Raw genomic sequence first — 19,004 nt, forward strand, 5'->3', positions numbered from 1 at the left:
AATCCGGTTGTGGACTCAGCAGCCCCCATCGCTGCACCCCTTCCACTCAGGGTAGTGAGGGAAATGAAGGCTTTAGGAGTTCATTATAAAAAAACAACAGCAGCAGCAGGGGATAGGCCTCCTGGGGCCACAAACTACCCCTTCTCATCCCTCCATCCTCATCTTTTTCTTTTATGTCCTTCAATATCTCAACCCCGATCCACCCTGCATTCTGCGACACACTCCTCTCTCTTATCCCACAGCTCTGCTGAGAAGAACATGGCTTTTTTTTAAATACAGCATTTCATGTTGAACAAAGTTAAATATTGATCCACAATATTAAAATATGACGAGTTAATATAGTGAGTCAGTAGTCTCAGCGTATGAACTTGTTTGACCTGACGGCTGACGCATTTATGTATCACTGAACTGAAGTTTTTGTTTTCTTTATTGTCTTAGAGGGGAAATTAATATTGAAGCAAAGGGTACAAATAAAGGTTTCTATTGGTAATATAATGTTATTAGATAGACAAAAACATATTGTTGCTGTCCAGTGAAAACCACGTATTTCAAAAATGTCAACTTTTCACGAGCTAAGAAAAAGCCGCTTGTTTTCAGCTTTGTGACAAATGTATTCTTCAGCCAATGCAGTAAAGTTTAAAATGGTGTTTATAACTTTAGAAGTGGAAGGATTTTCTCAACCCATAAAGAAACACAAACTCCGTCAGTTTAGCGGAAAAATTAAAAACGTGCCAGATTTAGAGACACACGGTTTTCATTCTGGAACGATAAGATTTTTAGTGCTGAAGAAAATATATCTTTGTTTTTGTTTGTTTTTTAGCAATTATCACATTTTAGGAATCTAAAAAAAGATAAGAGATAGTAGAGTAGAAAGATTGATGATTATTTTCTCTTTTACATGAGGAAAACCTTTTAGCCTTATCCCCTTTAAAACCCTTTTGTCTCAGAACTGTGGCCTCCAAACGAAAAACAAACATATTTGTCATATGGCTGAAATTAAACAACATTTGGCTCATCTCATAGTTTTATCACGTTTTATCGTTACATAAAAAAGGGCTGATTTTTGTCATGCAGTGTACTCATGACACTGAGAGATAATTTGCTCCAACAACATAATATATTGTACAACCATGATAGAGATTGTAAAGGTCATTAAACTTAGTAACTTTAAAATTGTCCTATAATTCACTGCAATACTTGGCGTCTCTGGTTGATAATCTAATAAGGAATAATAATGTGTAATCATAGTAATTAGAGAGCAACATCAAAAGCACCAGAGCACACACTATAAATACCTCATACAATAGCCCTCTGTATGCTGTGGGTTCACTGATGTTTTGCAAATGAGTGGAACGTTATGATTCACAGATAATAGCATATAAACTGCTCTCATCGTCATTCTGGGGCAGCGCAATGTTACTTTCTAATGATGAATTGAGGGTCAAACGCTCTGTAAGACAGCATTCTTCTGAGTCATTGTCGTCATTATGATTGCCATCGTGGTTGGTGTGCTGGCTAGAGGCGCAACACCTGTATGCGTGTCCTCCACCCACCCCTCACCTTTTACTGGGCGCTTGAGGGTGATGCAGCCAGACCACAGTCCTTTCAGATGAAAAGGAGGGCAGGGCAGTATCAGCAGGAAGTGGTTTTGCTCGATAGATGCAGGGCACAGAGTTTCAAGCAGGTGTATTGCGGTTGCGTGTGGAGTGTGCGTGCATGTGTGCGAGAGCACGGTTAAGGGTACCTGCCTGCGGCAACTGAACAAGACACAACAAACACACAGCTCTTACAAATGTATGTCCATTTAATAATCTTATTTATTTTAAATAAGAAAGTAATGCAACAAGATTAAAAAAATACATTTGGAGTCTGGAGATATGTATTACCAAATTCAAAAGAACTGTACAACAATCTAAAATATGATCTTTTAAAAACTAATGCAAAGGACAGGACTTAATTTTGCATAGCTCATAAATCTTACTGATATTTGCCAAAAGATGAAGTGAGGTAGAAAAATACGATTCCACATTGTCATATGCCTGGAGCCCTGACATGAGTTATATTCATATCATATATATACAGTTTAGAATCACTCAAACAAAACATAAACTGGCCAATAAAATAAACCCTTGGGTGTAATGTGCACTTTTGACTTGCACAAATGGACGCATGAGAGTTGTCTTAGATGTAAGGATAAGTGAGTAAACATGGGGATTTTCCTTGATTAGCAATTTGGGAAAATGAGGAGCACGATTAGCCCACTTCAAAGGCATTTTGGAACAAAGATGTGGCTAAATTAGACTTTGAAAACCAAATAGTTCTGGCAGGCAATTTTAAACTTGAAAGTATAGCATTGTGTGTGCTTCTATAAATAGAAGAAATACAAGAGGAGGGGTGGTATGTTCAGAAATGAAGCGTTTTTCATTCTTTTGTTTATCAAAGACACTGTTTGGTGTTTCCCTCACTATTACCCCGTGTAGTTCCCTTTGTTCTGTTGAGCAGACATTAGGCTACATGTAGAGATTTCCATAGACATTTCCATAAGAGCAACTGAAACCCAGCTTGTTTCTTTACACAATAACCCTGTTAATGCTTGTAACAATGTATATCAGTGGCACCCCTCAAAGCTTCCAGTGATTCTGTTTAAACATATTTAGACCTATAGATTTTTCTAACGTCTATGATTAATTATATACTTTGTATCATATGTAGCAAGAGCAACTTAAGTGCTTTTTAATCAGAAATGAACACCTAACATTTCTCCACAGCAGACAGAAAGACAGACAGGTGGATTCCTTTTAAGGCCATTTTAGCCTTAGTGGCAATTACAAGAAGGTTAAAGTATAAATCAGCAGTACAACAGATACAATGACTGATACAATAAATAGTCAAGTGGAAGGGGCCAGCGTAATTACAATACAACAAAGTCAGTGTCAAGAGATCCCCTGCAGACGGGGGTTTGACGTCGTACTGCTGGTGACGTCCAGTCCAGTACCTGTTTTAAGAGCTCATTTCCCCTACGTCCCAGAGGAGTGGGAATTCAGTGCATCCAGCAAGAGAAAAGCAGAGTAGTTTGAAAACATCCTCACCTACAGTAAGCTGCTGCGTATCAAATCGGTGATGATTAGCAAATAACCAGCAATATTATAATGTTACAAGTGTGTATTCCTCCCCAAATCACATGCAGGCCAGACTGGAGATCTGCAAAGACATGCTCTGGTGTGAGATCCCTCAGCGAATTGTCTATAGGAGCTTATAGTTCAGCCATGTCAATACAGTATGTCAGGTCAATGATGAACTCACTTTGTCTCTCTCATATTTCTTCTCTCTTATTATTTGTTATGCGTTTTTGCAGGTGTACACCTCCTCCTCTCTCACACATGTCTGACACTCCACGTGGCAGCACCAGCGTACCTGGCAGTGGCAGGACAGGCTGGTGAGGCGCATGGCTGTGTTGTAACCACGTCCGCAGCACAGACTCTGACAACTGGTGTCTTTGGCACACGACCGGCCGCCTGTACCCGGGGAGTAGCGCGAGGGCCTGCAGAAGCTGGGGGAGTCTTCCAGGTAGACCAGGTCAGTAGTACGAAGGCTCTGGCCGTGGCGACGGGGCCCAGCGAGCTCCGTCTCCCCGGTGGCTGCGTTGGTGACACTCAGCACTCGCACCGCGGTGTCATACCTGTACTTCAGCAGCCGTCCAGTGTCATGGAAAGGAGACAGCTGCTTCCAGCAAGTCCGTACGGCACAAGAGCCGGAGACACCGTGACACTTGCAGGTTGTTTTCAGCCCACTCTTCACTGCCTGAGATGTGAGGGAAAAAAAGCAAAGGAGTGGAAGAAAATGCAGAGATGTCAGTTCTTTCAGTTTGATTCATTACCTGGCCTCTTATCTGGGAGGTCTATCTGGACAGAGTGAGACAGTTTCCTGCAGGGTGGGTAGAGGGTTAAGAGTGGTGGTCTGGGAACGTGCACCTTAGCCCACCTCAGTCAAAAATTTTGACATAATGGATTGAGGAGGACTGTTCAGAATGTCGTATTTCATTTACTTCACATTTCTCACTTGGACAGCTCTTGCAATTTATTTTTTTTCTCAATGTGTTGAAACTAGCTCTGTCTGCTTCTCTCCTGTCTCTTTCCTCAGGCCCGAGGCATTGGTGACAAACGGTGCAGACAGTGGAATCTCTCCACCCTGTTCTTTGTACATGCCTGCTCATGGAAAACATTGATAAGAATTTCTGTACAAGAAGTGCCAAAAAAAAAAAGTAGCAGCGTTTTGCCATGGTGCCATTTAGGTTAATAGTTCACTAAGCTTGATGGTCAGTGATGAGAGCGCGATCACTCAGCCTGAGAGCTGCTGTCTTGGCGGGGGCCAGAGACAGGTCATACAGAGGGAGCCAGAGGGTAATTCTGGGTTTAAAAGTGCTGCTCAGTTCCTCCCTTTGCAGGTATGAACCCCTCAGGGGCTTCAGAGCACCATTACTGAAAGATGAGGGGGGACGCCAACCGCTTCATGTTTCTGTTAACACGACTCGTGGTCTCTTCTCGGCCACATTGGTGTAAAGTGAGGAAAACATTTAACTCAGTAAAGATGAGATAAGACTGATGCCTTCAGTTCTTCCTGTTGTGTTGTTTCTTTCTGGCTCTCCCTAGGTGTGAGCTGCCGGAGTAGGACCCTGGGGCCTGCCATTTCATAGCAACACAGTGGTGGTTATGAACATTAGGTGGATTTATGAAGAGCACAGTGATCCAGTAAGTGGAAAAAAATGCTCGTTCGTATATTAAAAAGAGGCCTCGGTTATAATCGTTCTCTCCGACATGAGACCTTTAATTTTCTGTAGGCCCGCACAGCAAGCTTTATCATGTCTAAGAACACCTGGCTCCAACGATCCCACAGCCGTCTTGACTCCCTGCTGCACTGCCTCACCCTCTGTCTCTTTATTATCCTCCAAGGCCAACGACGGCAGCAAATAAAGGGGCATTTGTCTGGCTGGCACTGTGAAAAATATGCAGGTGAGGTTTACAATTCTGTATCCTCTAATGGTGCTGGAGTGTGCCAGAGGTATAACTGTAGTGTAAAATTGTAGCCCAACTAATTGAGCTAAGTGTGGCTCAGGTATAGGTGATGTTTGTGATGCCTCGGGAGGCAACAGCATCATAAAGGGAAGAGGGGGCTGTTTTGCTGAACCACATCTGACGTAAAATTTCTACTCCTTTGGCTTTATTTGTTCACACTCACCCGAATTCCAACGTTGATGTTGTGTGTGTCAACTTGAGCCCTCAGGTCCTTGCTGACCTTCTTTTGGCCAAGGAACTTCTTGAGAAACTTGGTGCTATATTTCAGGTTGTCCCCGCAGACCCCCCACTGCCACGCTTCTCGATGCTGGATGCCGGGGGAGTCGTCACATGTGCACCTCTCCATTCGGCCTGAGCTGCACGCTTTGGCAAGTGCATGGGTTAGCGCCGCAGAGGACACTGCCAGTAGGAAGGCAGTCTCCTTGAATGCTGGGATAGATGTAAAAGACAGAGGAGGTGGATTAATGTTGTGTAAACGTTTGTAATGTTTAAATGTAAATTTGTCTATATCTAGGACCGATTTAAAGAGCTGAATTTACAAAGCTTTTAATGCAAGAGCTATTTTTGTCATTAAAAAACGTGTTCTGAGTGCAAACTGTGTATAGTTTAAGAGATTAATTAATAGTTTACAATCATCCAAATGCCTTTTGTGTCACTGAGTAAGCCTTTAAGCCAAAATGTTTCCAAAGAGCTCACTAAGTTGTCATGGTTTGCTACAACCTCAGCATTATTCTGCAAAATGGCATGTGTAATAATTCCTCTTCTTTCCTTTTGGTTACACACTGTTATTTGCTTCACCCAGAACCATCACCAGGGTATATTTTGATCCAATTAATTATTATTTTGACTAGGAAGGATTTTCCCAGATGAAAGTGGGTAATCATGCCACCCTTTTCCTCTCTGAATGGGCGCTTTCCCGAGATAAAAATAACCACGGGGCTTGAGCACTCTCCACCGCACCACATTTCTTGGCTTTCTACTCCCTCATTACCTCCATGCTGACCTGTTCATGTTCTCCCACACACTGATATCCATATGCATAAAGCATTTTCTGTGCACAGCAGACCTGCAGGGGACTTGAGCTATATCCAATATGGTGATTTAGTATGGCATATCTTAAGTGTAGCTAATCAATGGTTGAATCAGGTCATGGAAAAAATATTTAAGTACACTACTTTTTGAAAACTTTTCAGGGGTTGTATCAAGTCAAGGGAGTGTGCAGAACATCTTAAGTTACACAATAAAAGAAAAAGGATTTAGAAGTGTCACCCGGTGTCATTGTGACCAACGCTTTGGTGTTACAGTTGCTCGAAGTACACAAGAATGACTGTGACTTTAAATCACAGTCACTTTGTCACAACTCTAAAAAAAAATGATATACTAGCAATCTCTCCAAATGTTAGATAAAAGTTAATAGAAAAGCTAATTTCTATGTTGTAAAATCAGGGCCGAGTAAGGAAAGGCAGCAACAATCAATACAAACATTTGATAGTCTAAAAACCATTTTGTATGTGTTTTATTATTAAAGACATAGACATAATATATTAACTGATATTCATTTTATACTATTTTTTGTGATAATTAACACGATCCTATATGGAAATGTAACTTTAAATGTTTACATTTGACCACATCCCTGTCTTGTCTGCATGGCTTATGAGTCATTATTGATTAAAAAATAAATCTATATTTTTATTAAAGGTACACCGCAATCATTATTTGATTACTGTCTCCAGTCTTGGCCCAAAACGTTTGTTCTCAACTTCCTACTACTTTTGCTGTAGATAATCATTTGGTTTTAAGATAAATGGATGTTGCCATCAGCGTCAGGGCTATGCAGGCAGATGTGGCTCAGCACGCCATTTTGGTATCTTGCTCAGAGACACTTCAGCAGGACACACAAAAAAACATACCGCCATCTAAGTGGATGTAGATTAAAAAAAAATGGCAGCTATGCACCTGTCTCACTTTATGTAAATAAATTTTAAGACAAATAAAGATAAAATACACAAAAGGGACTGCGCAACTGGGTGGTGTCAGGTTTGAGCCCAGCAAGCCGCTTCAGATGACGGATCAACAAAGTGCTAAAACTGTAAAGCGTGTTGAAATTGTATTCTTACCTCTTTTCAGAAGGCTTCCACGGCCGTCCAGACTGCAGTTCCAGCGCTCATTCCTGAACTGATACCGACACTCCAGGAGACTGAGGCGCACCGACTCCCTCAGCGTCTCGGCCAGACCAGGCTCCCTGCGACACAGCCTCTTCTGCCGCCTGGTCAGAGTCATCTGCTCGCACTGCTTCAGGTGGGCCTTGCCTGTCGGAGGTTCATTGGAAAACGGACCTGGTAAAAACACCAAGGGTTCCCGACCTGTCAGCCTTGGAGAGGAGAGAAAAAACAAAGCCCGATGAGTTGCATTTGTGAGTTAGTCTTTGATAAATGCAGTGCATAAATGCATCTAACTTTGACATAAACTGTAGTTATACGTGGCTACTATTACGCTGAAACATTTTCTAATAATTATTCCATCGATGCCGTTATTATTAGACCTAATAGAAACATGTGACGAATTTGTTGTTTTACGCTGTTTACTCAGTCTTGCCACCTGGAAAAAGTTAATTTACTCCGTCAGTAAAATTAAACTAAAAAATAGGGGTTTTTGTTTTTTTTCTGATTTGTAACAACACTAAACAATAAAAATCCATATACGGGTAAAATGAACGGTAATTTAACAAATCCAGGAAAACGTAAGAATAGTCAAATAATTCAGATTAATTTGGTTGAGATACATCTTAAATTACAACTGGTGAGGGAAATAGTATATTGCAACAAATTAGCATGACAATAAAAAAAACTAGCGGTTTCGAACAACACAATAACAATTTACCTCAATAGTTTGCGCACAATTACGCGTGCGTAATTTGGCTAAAGTTTGTAATGGTTGACGTTTTGATCTCCTCTAAGGGTTAAAACAACAAAGGCAACCAATAAATGTGATGAACAGAAGTAAAAAACAAATCGGCTGACCCAAAATAAGCTGCAGTGTGCGAGAGGATGATGCAGAGTGCAAAGAGTCGCAATAAGCAGGCGGTCCGTGGGAGCCTGGAGCGCATGGTGCCGGGTTGGCGCTGCTCTTCATCTCGCTGATTCTTCAACGGAGAAAGTCTGTGCCGTTTGGTCGGCGCACCTCTTTAAGCGGCCCCACATGTACACAGACTTTCAATCCGGTGCGACAGGCCCAGTGGTCCGCTGGGAGGCAGGGCCCTTTGCTGGAGAGGAGGGGGGCATCATCTTGCTGCACCCTCATTGGATTCTCTCATTATTGTTACTGTATATTCCCTCCCACTGTAACGCCACCCAGGTGGACGAAGCTGCAAAATGACTGGGTTTACCTGCTGTGATATGGAAATCTTGAATATTCTGGGTACCCCCATCCTAGTTATGTACTGAGATGAAAACTTTAAATTGGGACATTTTTAGGGAAACTTAAAAACTCCTTTCTTTGATGTCAGAGCTTTTATTTGTGGTCAGTAGGTCTCAACTCATTAAGTAATCAACTAAGGTTAAATTGTTTGCATAAATTGCCATTCTGTTGATCAGTAGTCTTAGAAATGATATTCAGCATATTTAAAAGCAGCATGGTGGTTTCATGATCAGAGCCCGAAGCTCCACCAGTCCCGGAGTTTAACCCACAAAGGCAGTATACATCCACCCTGAAGTGTCCTTGACCATGGATAAAGCAAAAGAGAATTTCTCCATTTTAGACATATAAGTTATTACATTATAATCATTGCTTCTAGGCAGCAAAATCCACCAATCTTGCAAACAAATTAAAGCACAGCATTCAAGAGAACCATATGGATGAGATGTAAATGATCCATGAAGTCTGAGATTAAAGGACACAACCATGTAGTATATTATTAAAGGACCTATAGCCTGTTCTTCCATGAACCACACACTCCATGTACTTTCAAACTTCATTGGTCCTTTAGAGAGAAAAAAAAACAACCATGGATAGAGCCCCATCTAGTGGATTCAATATAGAAATTCAATCTGGGAACATGAATGAATTTAAAAGTAAGAGCTGAGGAGATGTAGCAGATTATTTTTTATTGATTAATTAATCATTTGCTTGATAAAATGTGAGAAAATGGTGACAATCACCCATCACAATTTCCTAAAGCCAAAGGTGATGTCTTCAAATGTCTTGTCAACTAAAAGTCACAATTCCAAAAACATTGTCATATAATATCATATAAAACAGAGAGAAGCAGCAAATCCACTCAATTGAGAAATTGGAGGCAGAGAATATAATTTTTCATGTTTATTATACGATTAATTTATCATCAAAATAGTTGCTGAGTATTTGCTGTTCGTCCCCCATAATCCAGATGAGGAAATATGCTTTAGATTCAAAATTTTGTAAATATTAGCGCCAGTTAAATGCTTGTGAGGTACATACTGGTTGGTACAAGGTAAAGAAGTTCAGAGGATAAGGTTGTAACACATTTGCATTTAGGAGGGACCTAGAAATAATTTACACAATCACTAGGCTACTATCCTACAGGGTTCAGAAAGGGGGCCTTAACCTTTGACAACCATGAAAGGGGGTCAAACTAAGTGTGAAACTGTGACAAATTTTTCCTTACATTTTTTTTTTCTTCTTTTCTCTTTTTAATGTATGGTGATAAAAGTGACCATAACCCAATAACGTTTCTCACTCTCCTCCTTCCTCCTGTGGGTGTTTCATGACAGATGTATCATCTCCAAATGATATGATGCGCCACACAGTTATAATGAAGGGAGAACTTAGCTATACATCCAAACCCGTTTTGTTGTCGTAACAGGCTGTGAAAGTGTTTAATTCTGCTGGAAAGGCGTGCATTTCAACCATAGACTGTCAATGATTTCAACATAGGGGTCTATGGAGATTGACTCCCTTTTGGAGCCAGCCTCAAGTGGCCACTCGATTAACTGCAGCTGTTTGCACTTCCGCATTGGCTTCATTTCTTCAGCACCGGAGGTTCAGAGCAGATTCAGAGACGTGTCTTGTCTTCATTTATTAAGCCTTGGTCAAGACCAGGAAGAAGGATTTAGAAGCACCAGTAAAGGTACAACTATTATTTGTAATTAAACATTTAACACTAGTTTCAGTCATATCCAGTTAGATATTAATTTTCATTTAAATAAGTGGCGAGCAATAACCTGTTAACGTCAGTCACAGTCTTATTTGTACGTGACGGAGTATCCTATGCTGTAAACGGTAATCTAGCTAATGTTATTCTTCCTCAAATATAGCTAACGTTAACGTTAGGCTAGCTTGGGTTAACGCCTGCTTTATTGTCAGCTCACTAATTTAAATGTGTTTGCTGACTGTGAACTCTAAATGTAAGTTGTCTTTTTTGTAAGAAATAAAGGTGTAGAAAAAAAAGAACATTCCTGTTTACTCAAAGGAGTAACGTTAGCTATTAACGTTAATCGAAAGTACGTCATTTGTTTGAGAACCAGGATGCTATCCTAGCCCCCGATGAATGAATTAAAAAAATAGGTTTGTTGGGATTTCACCAATACAGAAATTAATTGTGATATAGCTAGGCTATGTAACTTAAAAAAAAAAAAAAAATAATAATATATATATTTTTTTTTTTTTTTTTTGGTTCTGCAACTCAAGTTTTTCATTATCAATGAATCTGTCAGGTTTTCTTTATATCGATTAATCACTGAATCAATGGGTAACACTTTACAATAAGATACACTAAAAAATAGGTAGTTAATGATTAGTTACTGTTTTTGAAAGGGTAGTTACCCTTTTTCAGAAGGGTAGTTACCCTTTTTGAAAATGGTTGTTACCCTTTTTCAGAAGGGTAGTTACCCTTTTTCAAAGGGTAGTTACCCTTTTTCAGAAGGGTAATGAATGGTTAGTTACCCTTTTTGAAAAGGGTAGTTACCCTTTTTCAGAAGGGTAGTTACCCTTTTTCAGAAGGGTAACGAATGGTTAGTTACCCTTTTTGAAAAGGGTAGTTACCCTTTTTCAGAAGGGTAACGAATGGTTAGTTACCCTTTTTTAAAAGGGTAGTTACCCTTTTTCAGAAGGGTAACGAATGGTTAGTTACCCTTTTTGAAAAGGGTAGTTACCCTTTTTCAGAAGGGTAGTTACCCTTTTTCAGAAGGGTAACGAATGGTTAGTTACCCTTTTTGAAAAGGGTAGTTACCCTTTTTCAGAAGGGTAACGAATGGGTAGTTACCCTTTTTTAAAAGGGTAGTTACCCTTTTTCAGAAGGGTAACGAATGGTTAGTTACCCTTTTTCAAAAGGGTAGTTACCCTTTTTGAAAAGGGTGGTTACCCCTTTTCAGAAGGGTAGTTACCCTTTTTGAAAAGAGTAGTTACCCTTTTTCAAAAGGGTAGTTACCCTTTTTCAGAAGGGTAACGAATGGTTAGTTAACCTTTTTGAAAAGGGTGGTTACCCTTTTTGAAAGGGTAGTTACCCTTTTTGAAAAGGGTAGTTACCCTTTTCAGAAGGGTAACGAATGGTTAGTTACCCTTTTGAAAAAGGGTAACTACCCTTTCAAAAAGGGTAACTAACCATTCGCTACCCTTCTAAAAAATGGTAACTACCCTTCTGAAAAGGGGTAACTACTCTTTTCAAAAAGGGTAACTACCCTTCTGAAAAAGGGCAACTACCCTTTTCAAAAAGGGTAACTACCCTTTTCAAAAAGGGTAACTAACCATTTGTTACCCTTCTGAAAAGGGGTAACTACCCTTTTGAAAAAGGGTAACTAACCATTCGTTACCCTTCTGAAAAAGGGTAAGTACCCTTCTCAAAAAGGGTAACTACCCTTTTCAAAAAGGGTAACTACCCTTCTGAAAAAGGGTAACTAACCATTCATTACCCTTCTGAAAAAGGGTAACTACCCTTTTGAAAAAGGGTAACTACCCTTCTGAACAAGGGTAACTACCCTTTTCAAAAAGGGTAACTACCCTTCTGAAAAAGGGTAACTACCCTTTCAAAAACAGTAACTAATCATTAACTACCTATTTTTTTGTGTACCTTATTGTATTGTAAGTGTTACCGGCATTTGTCTTGATAAATTACTTAAATAGGCTAATTAAATTATCTACATAGCTGGCAATACGTTTTTTTTTTCTTCGAATAATAGACTCGTTGTTTCAGGACTACATGGTTATGATACTAAAGTTGAGGCTACATTAGGACACAATGTCTGTTGACAACTAGAGACACCGTGCCTAAACTTGTTTTGCTCAGCTGTGTGGTAAATATGCAGCTCAATAGTGCAATAGAGATTAGCACCAACTTGCCAACAAGTTGTTCTTCAGAAACTACAACTATAGGCAGGTGTAGGTTGAGAAAAACACAACAGAAACATGATTTACAGTTGATTGTCATGGAGCATAACATGACTATGAATGCAGAATTTGCTGAATGTTAAGGTGAAGAGTGACATACAGTATATTAGATAGCTATTTCGAGCTGTAATGATTCGTCAGTTAATCAAGTAGTTGACAGTAGGCAACAGAAAATGAATCTGCAACTGCTAATTGATTAATTAAATGGCATTTAATAAATAATTTAATTACATAATTTATGTTTTCTGACTTTTGCGATAGCTATTTGTAATTTTTGACATTTTATAGACTATATGATTAACAAACCGTAATGAAAGTGAACGTGTTAGGGAACCTAAATCACAGATTTCTGCATTCAAACTTTACAGCAAGCAAAGGCTGTCTGGTGTCAGTTGGGTTCAGTACAGGTTAAACTCAAGTCTGTGGTTCAACTGGTCTACATATGGGTCTGCATTTGTCATCCAACCTGGCTTCATGACTTTCAGTCCATGATGAAAATTTCTGTCATAGATGAGGAATTTTACTTAAAGATATTGTAGTTTGAACCAGCATATTTCTACATAATTAGTCTAAAAAACAAGAAAGTGAGCACATAGGAGTATCTGCAGGTCTTTTTTTGCAGAAAACAGTGTAGAAAAATCTAATGAACTGAGTGAATAATTTTTAATTGGCGAATCTATCCATTTTCTGCTGCAAGGACTAGGTTGCATTGCTTTAATTCATTATAGCATTAGAAAATTGTTGTTATATCCTATAGGCCGTTCTATGTGGTATTAAAAAGGTCTTCATAAGTGTTCAAAAGAAAGAAATTGAATTGAATAACCTCTATTTGGACATATGTATTATAATTACATGTATGTAATGCTGGGGTATTTCAGTTATGTTTATGGAACTAGTACTGCATGCTGGAGCTTTGTGATGTCATGTCACAGCAGTGTCACTTAAACAGGATCAAAAAATGTAATTGGCCAAATGGGTAGCTTGATGAACATGTGCTCAATGAAGTCACTTTACACTGCAAAAGTGGCTTACTTACCAATACTTTGATATAAAGTGCAATGGTCTGACTTGTTTACCTCATCACTTAACCATCACCACCATCAAGCTTTTGTCAGTTAAAATGACAAACACTGTGGCGGCAGCCCATAGAAGCTGTTGCTAAATAACATTAATTCTGTGAGTAACTTGATAACAGGCTAGACAGGAAGACATGTCCGAGTTAGTAGCTACAGCTGTTGTTTTAATGTGTCAAATATATTTAATCGCATTTAGGTAAATATAATTATCAGATTGGACTTGGTATTGGCCAGTATACAATATTGGAGGACTCGGATCAGAATTTATACTTAATAGGCCTTCGGAGGTGATGTTTAGTGTTGTCTATAGCACAACAGTCAATTTGCCAGCTATGTGTAACCGACAGAAACAATCTTAAAGTCACAGGTCAGCCAACAACAAAATGAAGGTGGAACAACATCGATGAATGATCTCTGTCATGGTTTACAGTTTGGTATCTATATTTTTAGAGAACTGGCCACTTGATAATATTTCTCTTTCTGCAGGTGAGCCAAGATGGGAGCTTTTGCTAGCCTGTTTAAAGGCTTGTTTGGCAAGAAAGAAATGAGGATCCTGATGGTAGGACTGGATGCTGCTGGAAAGACCACTATCCTGTACAAGCTCAAACTGGGAGAAATTGTTACCACAATCCCTACCATCGGTAAGTCCTCTCCTGCATCTTTACAAGTTGTCACACTGCATGGTCTTCTTACCAATGCCAAGTTATCAAACATTTTTATCTCTTTGTTTTTCCCTTCATCCGCAGGTTTTAATGTTGAGACGGTAGAATACAAGAACATCAGTTTTACAGTGTGGGATGTTGGCGGTCAGGACAAGATCAGGCCACTCTGGAAACATTACTTCCAAAACACACAAGGTGAGAGACTTCTCATGTTGCCAGCCCACTGTTGGTTGAATCCTCCATTACATGTGGAGACCTTTTATCCACTTTCTTTATACAAACCTCCCCTCTTTTCCATTTTCAGGCCTTATCTTTGTAGTGGATAGTAATGACAGGGAGCGAGCTGGTGAGGGGAAGGAGGAGCTGATGCGAATGCTGGCTGAAGATGAGCTGGCGGATGCTGTGCTGCTTGTGTTTGCCAACAAACAGGTGAATTTGAGTCACTGTTCTGAGAAAAAAATCATTAGTGGGAGAACCTGACACCTATCAATTGGTCATTAATCATTGGTCACTGAACAGGGGATTGGTCCACTAACATAATGGTAAGATCAAAGGACCAACGATTGCAGATGCAGTGGTAAATTAAAGGTTAGAGAAGCGGGCTTGAGATCGGAAGATTCAACCCCCAGACAGGCAGGATAAATCTGCGTGGAGAAAGTGAAAGAGCAGCACTTACCCCAATTTATTAGATTTGTTTAGATATTAGAGATTTCCCATACTGATCCTAGGGATATGTATTTTGGGCATATTTTAATGGATTGGTATGGGCTACTCTACTGTCTTTTGTCCACCTTACCTGGCTGTTGTTGCAGCCATGCTCTTCTTTAAAACAGCCTACTGTAACACCACTGTATAACCATGAGTGTTTTTGTTGTTACAACTCCAACAGCGTTGAGATTTGAGAGTTGAGAGATACAGAATGTCGGATCAGTATTCTGCTAAGGATATTAATGCAATAAGCAATTGGTGATTGTAATTGGCCTTAAAAGATATAGATATAGAAAACTTTATTAATCATTAATTTTTACAGTCTATCCCATCCATGTAATAAATAAGTACAAGAGTAACGACAACAATCAGCATCAACATCAACATGCCTGTGACAAGAGCATAGATCAACGATTTGTGTTCAGTAGCCTAATGGCTGAAGGAATGAAAGAATTTGCATACCGATTAGTTTTCCCTGCAGGAACATAATAGCGCCGACCTTATGGCATAACTAAAATTTCACTAAAAAGGGCATGGTCAGGTTGAGTTAATATTTTATCAGCTTTCTGGACCACTTGCACCTTCCATAGAGAGCTGAGGTTTTTCTGCTGGACTCCATTGATCTTGGAGCAGACCTTTTTGGACCTCGGGGAGCCGACTGATCAGTCTGACTGCCTTTTCTGCCGACGGTCGGCCGTCGGGTTGATGTGTCAGGGCCTTAAAGTCTGTGTTCTCGTTCATTCAATTTCAGCTGTGAATCAGGCACAGTTCCCAGGTATTTGTATTCGAGAACGATTTGTACATCTCGATGTATGATGCTCGCTTCAGGTTCGACACCGCCTTTTCTGAAGTCAAATAGTCAATTATCAGTTCTTTAGTTTGCGTCACATATAGATCTAGACAATTTTTCGTCGCACCATTTGACGAATGCAGGTAGGGCAGCACCATGTTCAGATTTGTGGCCATGAAGGAGAGACAGCAGGGCGGTGTTGTCAGAGAATTTGACAAGGTAACTGCCTTCCTGAGAGGACCTGCAGCTGTCTGTATACATACACAAGCAGGGGGGTAAGAAAGTGATCCGTGCAAACCTTAGCAGGGAACGTTGGTTGCTTTTTTCTCTTGTCGTTAATAAAGTGTTGTGTTTTCAGGACCTGCCCAATGCAATGAATGCAGCTGAGATCACAGACAAGCTGGGCCTACACTCCCTGCGCCATCGCAACTGGTATATCCAGGCCACATGCGCCACTGCTGGGGATGGTCTTTACGAGGGTCTCGACTGGCTTTCTAACCAGCTAAAGAAAGCAAAATGATCCATCACTCCACCTCCTGTCTGTCCTCTCTGTCTGCAGTGTACTGGTTCCTGGTCTCATTCTCTCCTTTTCTCTTTTTCCTCTGAAGCGTTGGACCTTTGGCCAGTGCTACCCTGCATCTGTGTACTGTAGGTGTGTGTTTTTTGGATATGTGAGTGGGAGCAGCCATGTTGGGCCTTGAAGACTGTTAACTCTCAAGCATCTCATTCCTCCAGTGTTGGCACATCCAAATCCACTGGTCTCCACAAAGCAAAGAAGGACACAGGATATTGAGTCCTGCGTAATTTTGTTTTTTAAATCTGCTAGTGACATTAAGGCCTTTTTGAACTGTTTATTCACCCTGCAAAGAAGACACACAGTATACCACAGTGTCATGTTTGATATGGTAAAATATCCCACATCCCAGATCAGTTCACATTGTTTTGAAAAGTTTGAGTTTTGGTGGATTTAAGTTGATTTTGACTGCTGAAGTGAACACTGGATACTTATTTATTTTCTCTCTTTCATAAATGTTTGAATCCCCAAGTCTGTATGTTGTACGTCCTGTTAGGGTCAGAATGTATTTGGCATCTCTGTTTCTGAAGAGAAGTTTTTGAATCATTTCTTCAGTTTTTAAATTGAATTCAGTGCCACCTCTAAATGTTATCCCTCTTATGGCAATAACCTGATATATATTTACATGTGGTTTTGTTTTTTACACACCGAGCATTAAAAGATCCATCAGGACTGGGTCTAGTAAAGGCAATAAATGTTGCAGTGTATGTTTACGTATATGGAGGTGTGTTGTGTGTAGCTACTATATTGTTGGTGGATGTGTGTATCCTTCCGGTGCTGTTTGGGTTTCAGCCTCGTCCAGTTACTGGAACGGTGAGGCCTTTTGTTTTTTGGACTTTCTCCCACTCTCTTTTATTTACTGGTAGTCTTATTTTCTATTGTATATATTTCTTTGTGTCCATTTTCTTTTTTTAATGTTTCTGTTGATGCACAGACAACCTGGTTTACTTTGGGATGAGCTGACGTGCCAGGTGTGCAAATGCTCTAGGGACCAATTGTTTTGATTCATAAAGTGCACATCGGGTTTGGTTCAGTATTTGGTTCACCTGCAGGGCATGAGTTTTCCCACCTGTGGTTTTCTAGAGCACACAAAATTGTCTTTGATTAAAGGTACAGTTGAATTGGAAGTGTTTTCTCTGGTCCCCTTATGTATCAGGACTGTAAATGCTTCCTTGATGCTTCAAGCATCGTGTTTCCCCAGCATGTAGCCAGGGCACTTCCCCTGGAGTTATTTACATGATGTCCCTGTATAATCATTTGCACAACAGCAGCAACTTGCACAACACAGGCCTATGTGAAGACAGTGGCTTATCCATCAGCCTTTGCAATGAACCCATATACAATAACCCTTCCCATTGCTCTCCAACAGCACACATGCAAATGTGCAAGTATTAAAGTAACACTGATGCCAAAGGCTACTGTGATTAATTAGAAACCAATCTTGAACTGTGCACACCAAGGTCATAATATCACACTGACCTCCAAAGGAAAATTAATTTTCCCTTCTGTTTTTCTAGGACTAGGCTTTTAGTTAAGTTTTCTTGGGATGTTAGAATAGCCAATTGACTATTCTTTGGGGTTTTTGTTTGTCCTTGCGTTGGGGTATTTCTTAAACATCAATACATAGAGTTCATAAAATAATTGATTAGGGCTGGGTATCATTAAAAAAAAATTCAATACCAATACCGTTATTTTGATACAGGTTATTTTTTTCAATACCAATTTTATAAACCAAAAGGAATTTACAACATTACACATTATGGCACAAATCTTTTTATTTATTTTTCAGCTACGTGAGCTACATCAGTTTGCAAACGTACAGTATTTCTCCTGCACGTCTCTAGGATATGTAATGTTAGACAACCAATCGGCAGCATTATTAGATCTTGGTGGAAACATGCTGCATGCTTATTGGCTCACTGACGCTGATGAGATTTGCTCCTTAGGTATTGAAATTGGGTATTGAGTGACAAGGCATTTTTTGATACTCGATACTATAGAGGCAATTCGGTCGGTGCCTAAAACGTATTGAATTCGGGACCCAACAAGAAAATAACAACAAGAAATACAAATGTACATAATATTTTGTCTGAAAATGTATTTTAACTGTATCATCCACATACCAATGTTCAGATGTGAATATTCACTTTTCAAGGAAGTTTCACAAATGACAAGGTATGTGCATATGTTTGTCTGGATAACCTTATGTTTTTTTTAAGCTTGTAACATTTGATAAATGCACTATAATAAAGAGATCTCTATTGTACATCTGCTTTACTGGCATTTCCATATGAATAACTTTGATCATTTCATGGTATTCATATGAGAATTAAATGCCTCACAGATAATCCTTTCAAATTCCTCTATAGCAGCCGAAGTAAAGTTCACATAAATAACATGATAGTGATAGTTTAATTAGGGGCAAATCCATTATGAATTTATGAGAAGACTTAAGTCAGTGTGCAAGACATATAACAGCTCTAAAAGAGTGAGAATTCAGAATATGAATCCTTTTTATTTTGTAAACCTGTCAGCATGTTTTATTGTTGAGTGTAGATTAAATGAGCCATTTTGCCCGAAATCCACTTTTTTTATGTTTTCAACATCATTAAAGATGTTACAGATGTCAACAATGTGAGTTGCCTTTCAGGTCTTGTTTTCCTGCTCCGTAAAATGTACAGACATGTAAATCCGCCACGCCATCCTCAATGTGTCACCCATCAGTCAACAGGATCAGAACACAGATCTGTCCTCTTCAGG

General features: G+C 39.7%; 2 protein-coding genes across 2 annotated transcripts; one reads left to right on the plus strand and one right to left on the minus strand.

Moving 5' to 3' along the window:
* Positions 1-1,875: 1,875 nt before the first annotated feature.
* On the minus strand, positions 1,876-8,270 carry wnt9b (wingless-type MMTV integration site family, member 9B). Its single transcript, XM_028599885.1, has 4 exons — positions 8,096-8,270; positions 7,193-7,446; positions 5,236-5,501; positions 1,876-3,801 (listed from the first exon to the last, which is right to left on the minus strand). Exons 1-4 carry the CDS (start codon positions 8,179-8,181, stop codon positions 3,340-3,342), a joined length of 1,068 nt encoding a protein of 355 aa, XP_028455686.1. The 5' UTR covers positions 8,182-8,270; the 3' UTR covers positions 1,876-3,339.
* A 1,655-nt stretch (positions 8,271-9,925) lies between these two features.
* arf2a (ARF GTPase 2a) lies at positions 9,926-17,371 on the plus strand. The gene is made up of 5 exons (XM_028599271.1): positions 9,926-10,179; positions 13,997-14,151; positions 14,257-14,367; positions 14,477-14,601; positions 16,029-17,371. The coding sequence occupies exons 2-5, from the start codon at positions 14,007-14,009 to the stop codon at positions 16,188-16,190; spliced, it is 543 nt and encodes a 180-aa protein (XP_028455072.1). The 5' UTR covers positions 9,926-10,179; positions 13,997-14,006; the 3' UTR covers positions 16,191-17,371.
* The last annotated feature ends 1,633 nt before the right edge of the window (positions 17,372-19,004 follow it).

This window comes from Perca flavescens, chromosome 15, assembly GCF_004354835.1.
Source record: "Perca flavescens isolate YP-PL-M2 chromosome 15, PFLA_1.0, whole genome shotgun sequence".
NCBI classification, from domain to species: Eukaryota; Metazoa; Chordata; class Actinopteri; order Perciformes; family Percidae; genus Perca; species Perca flavescens.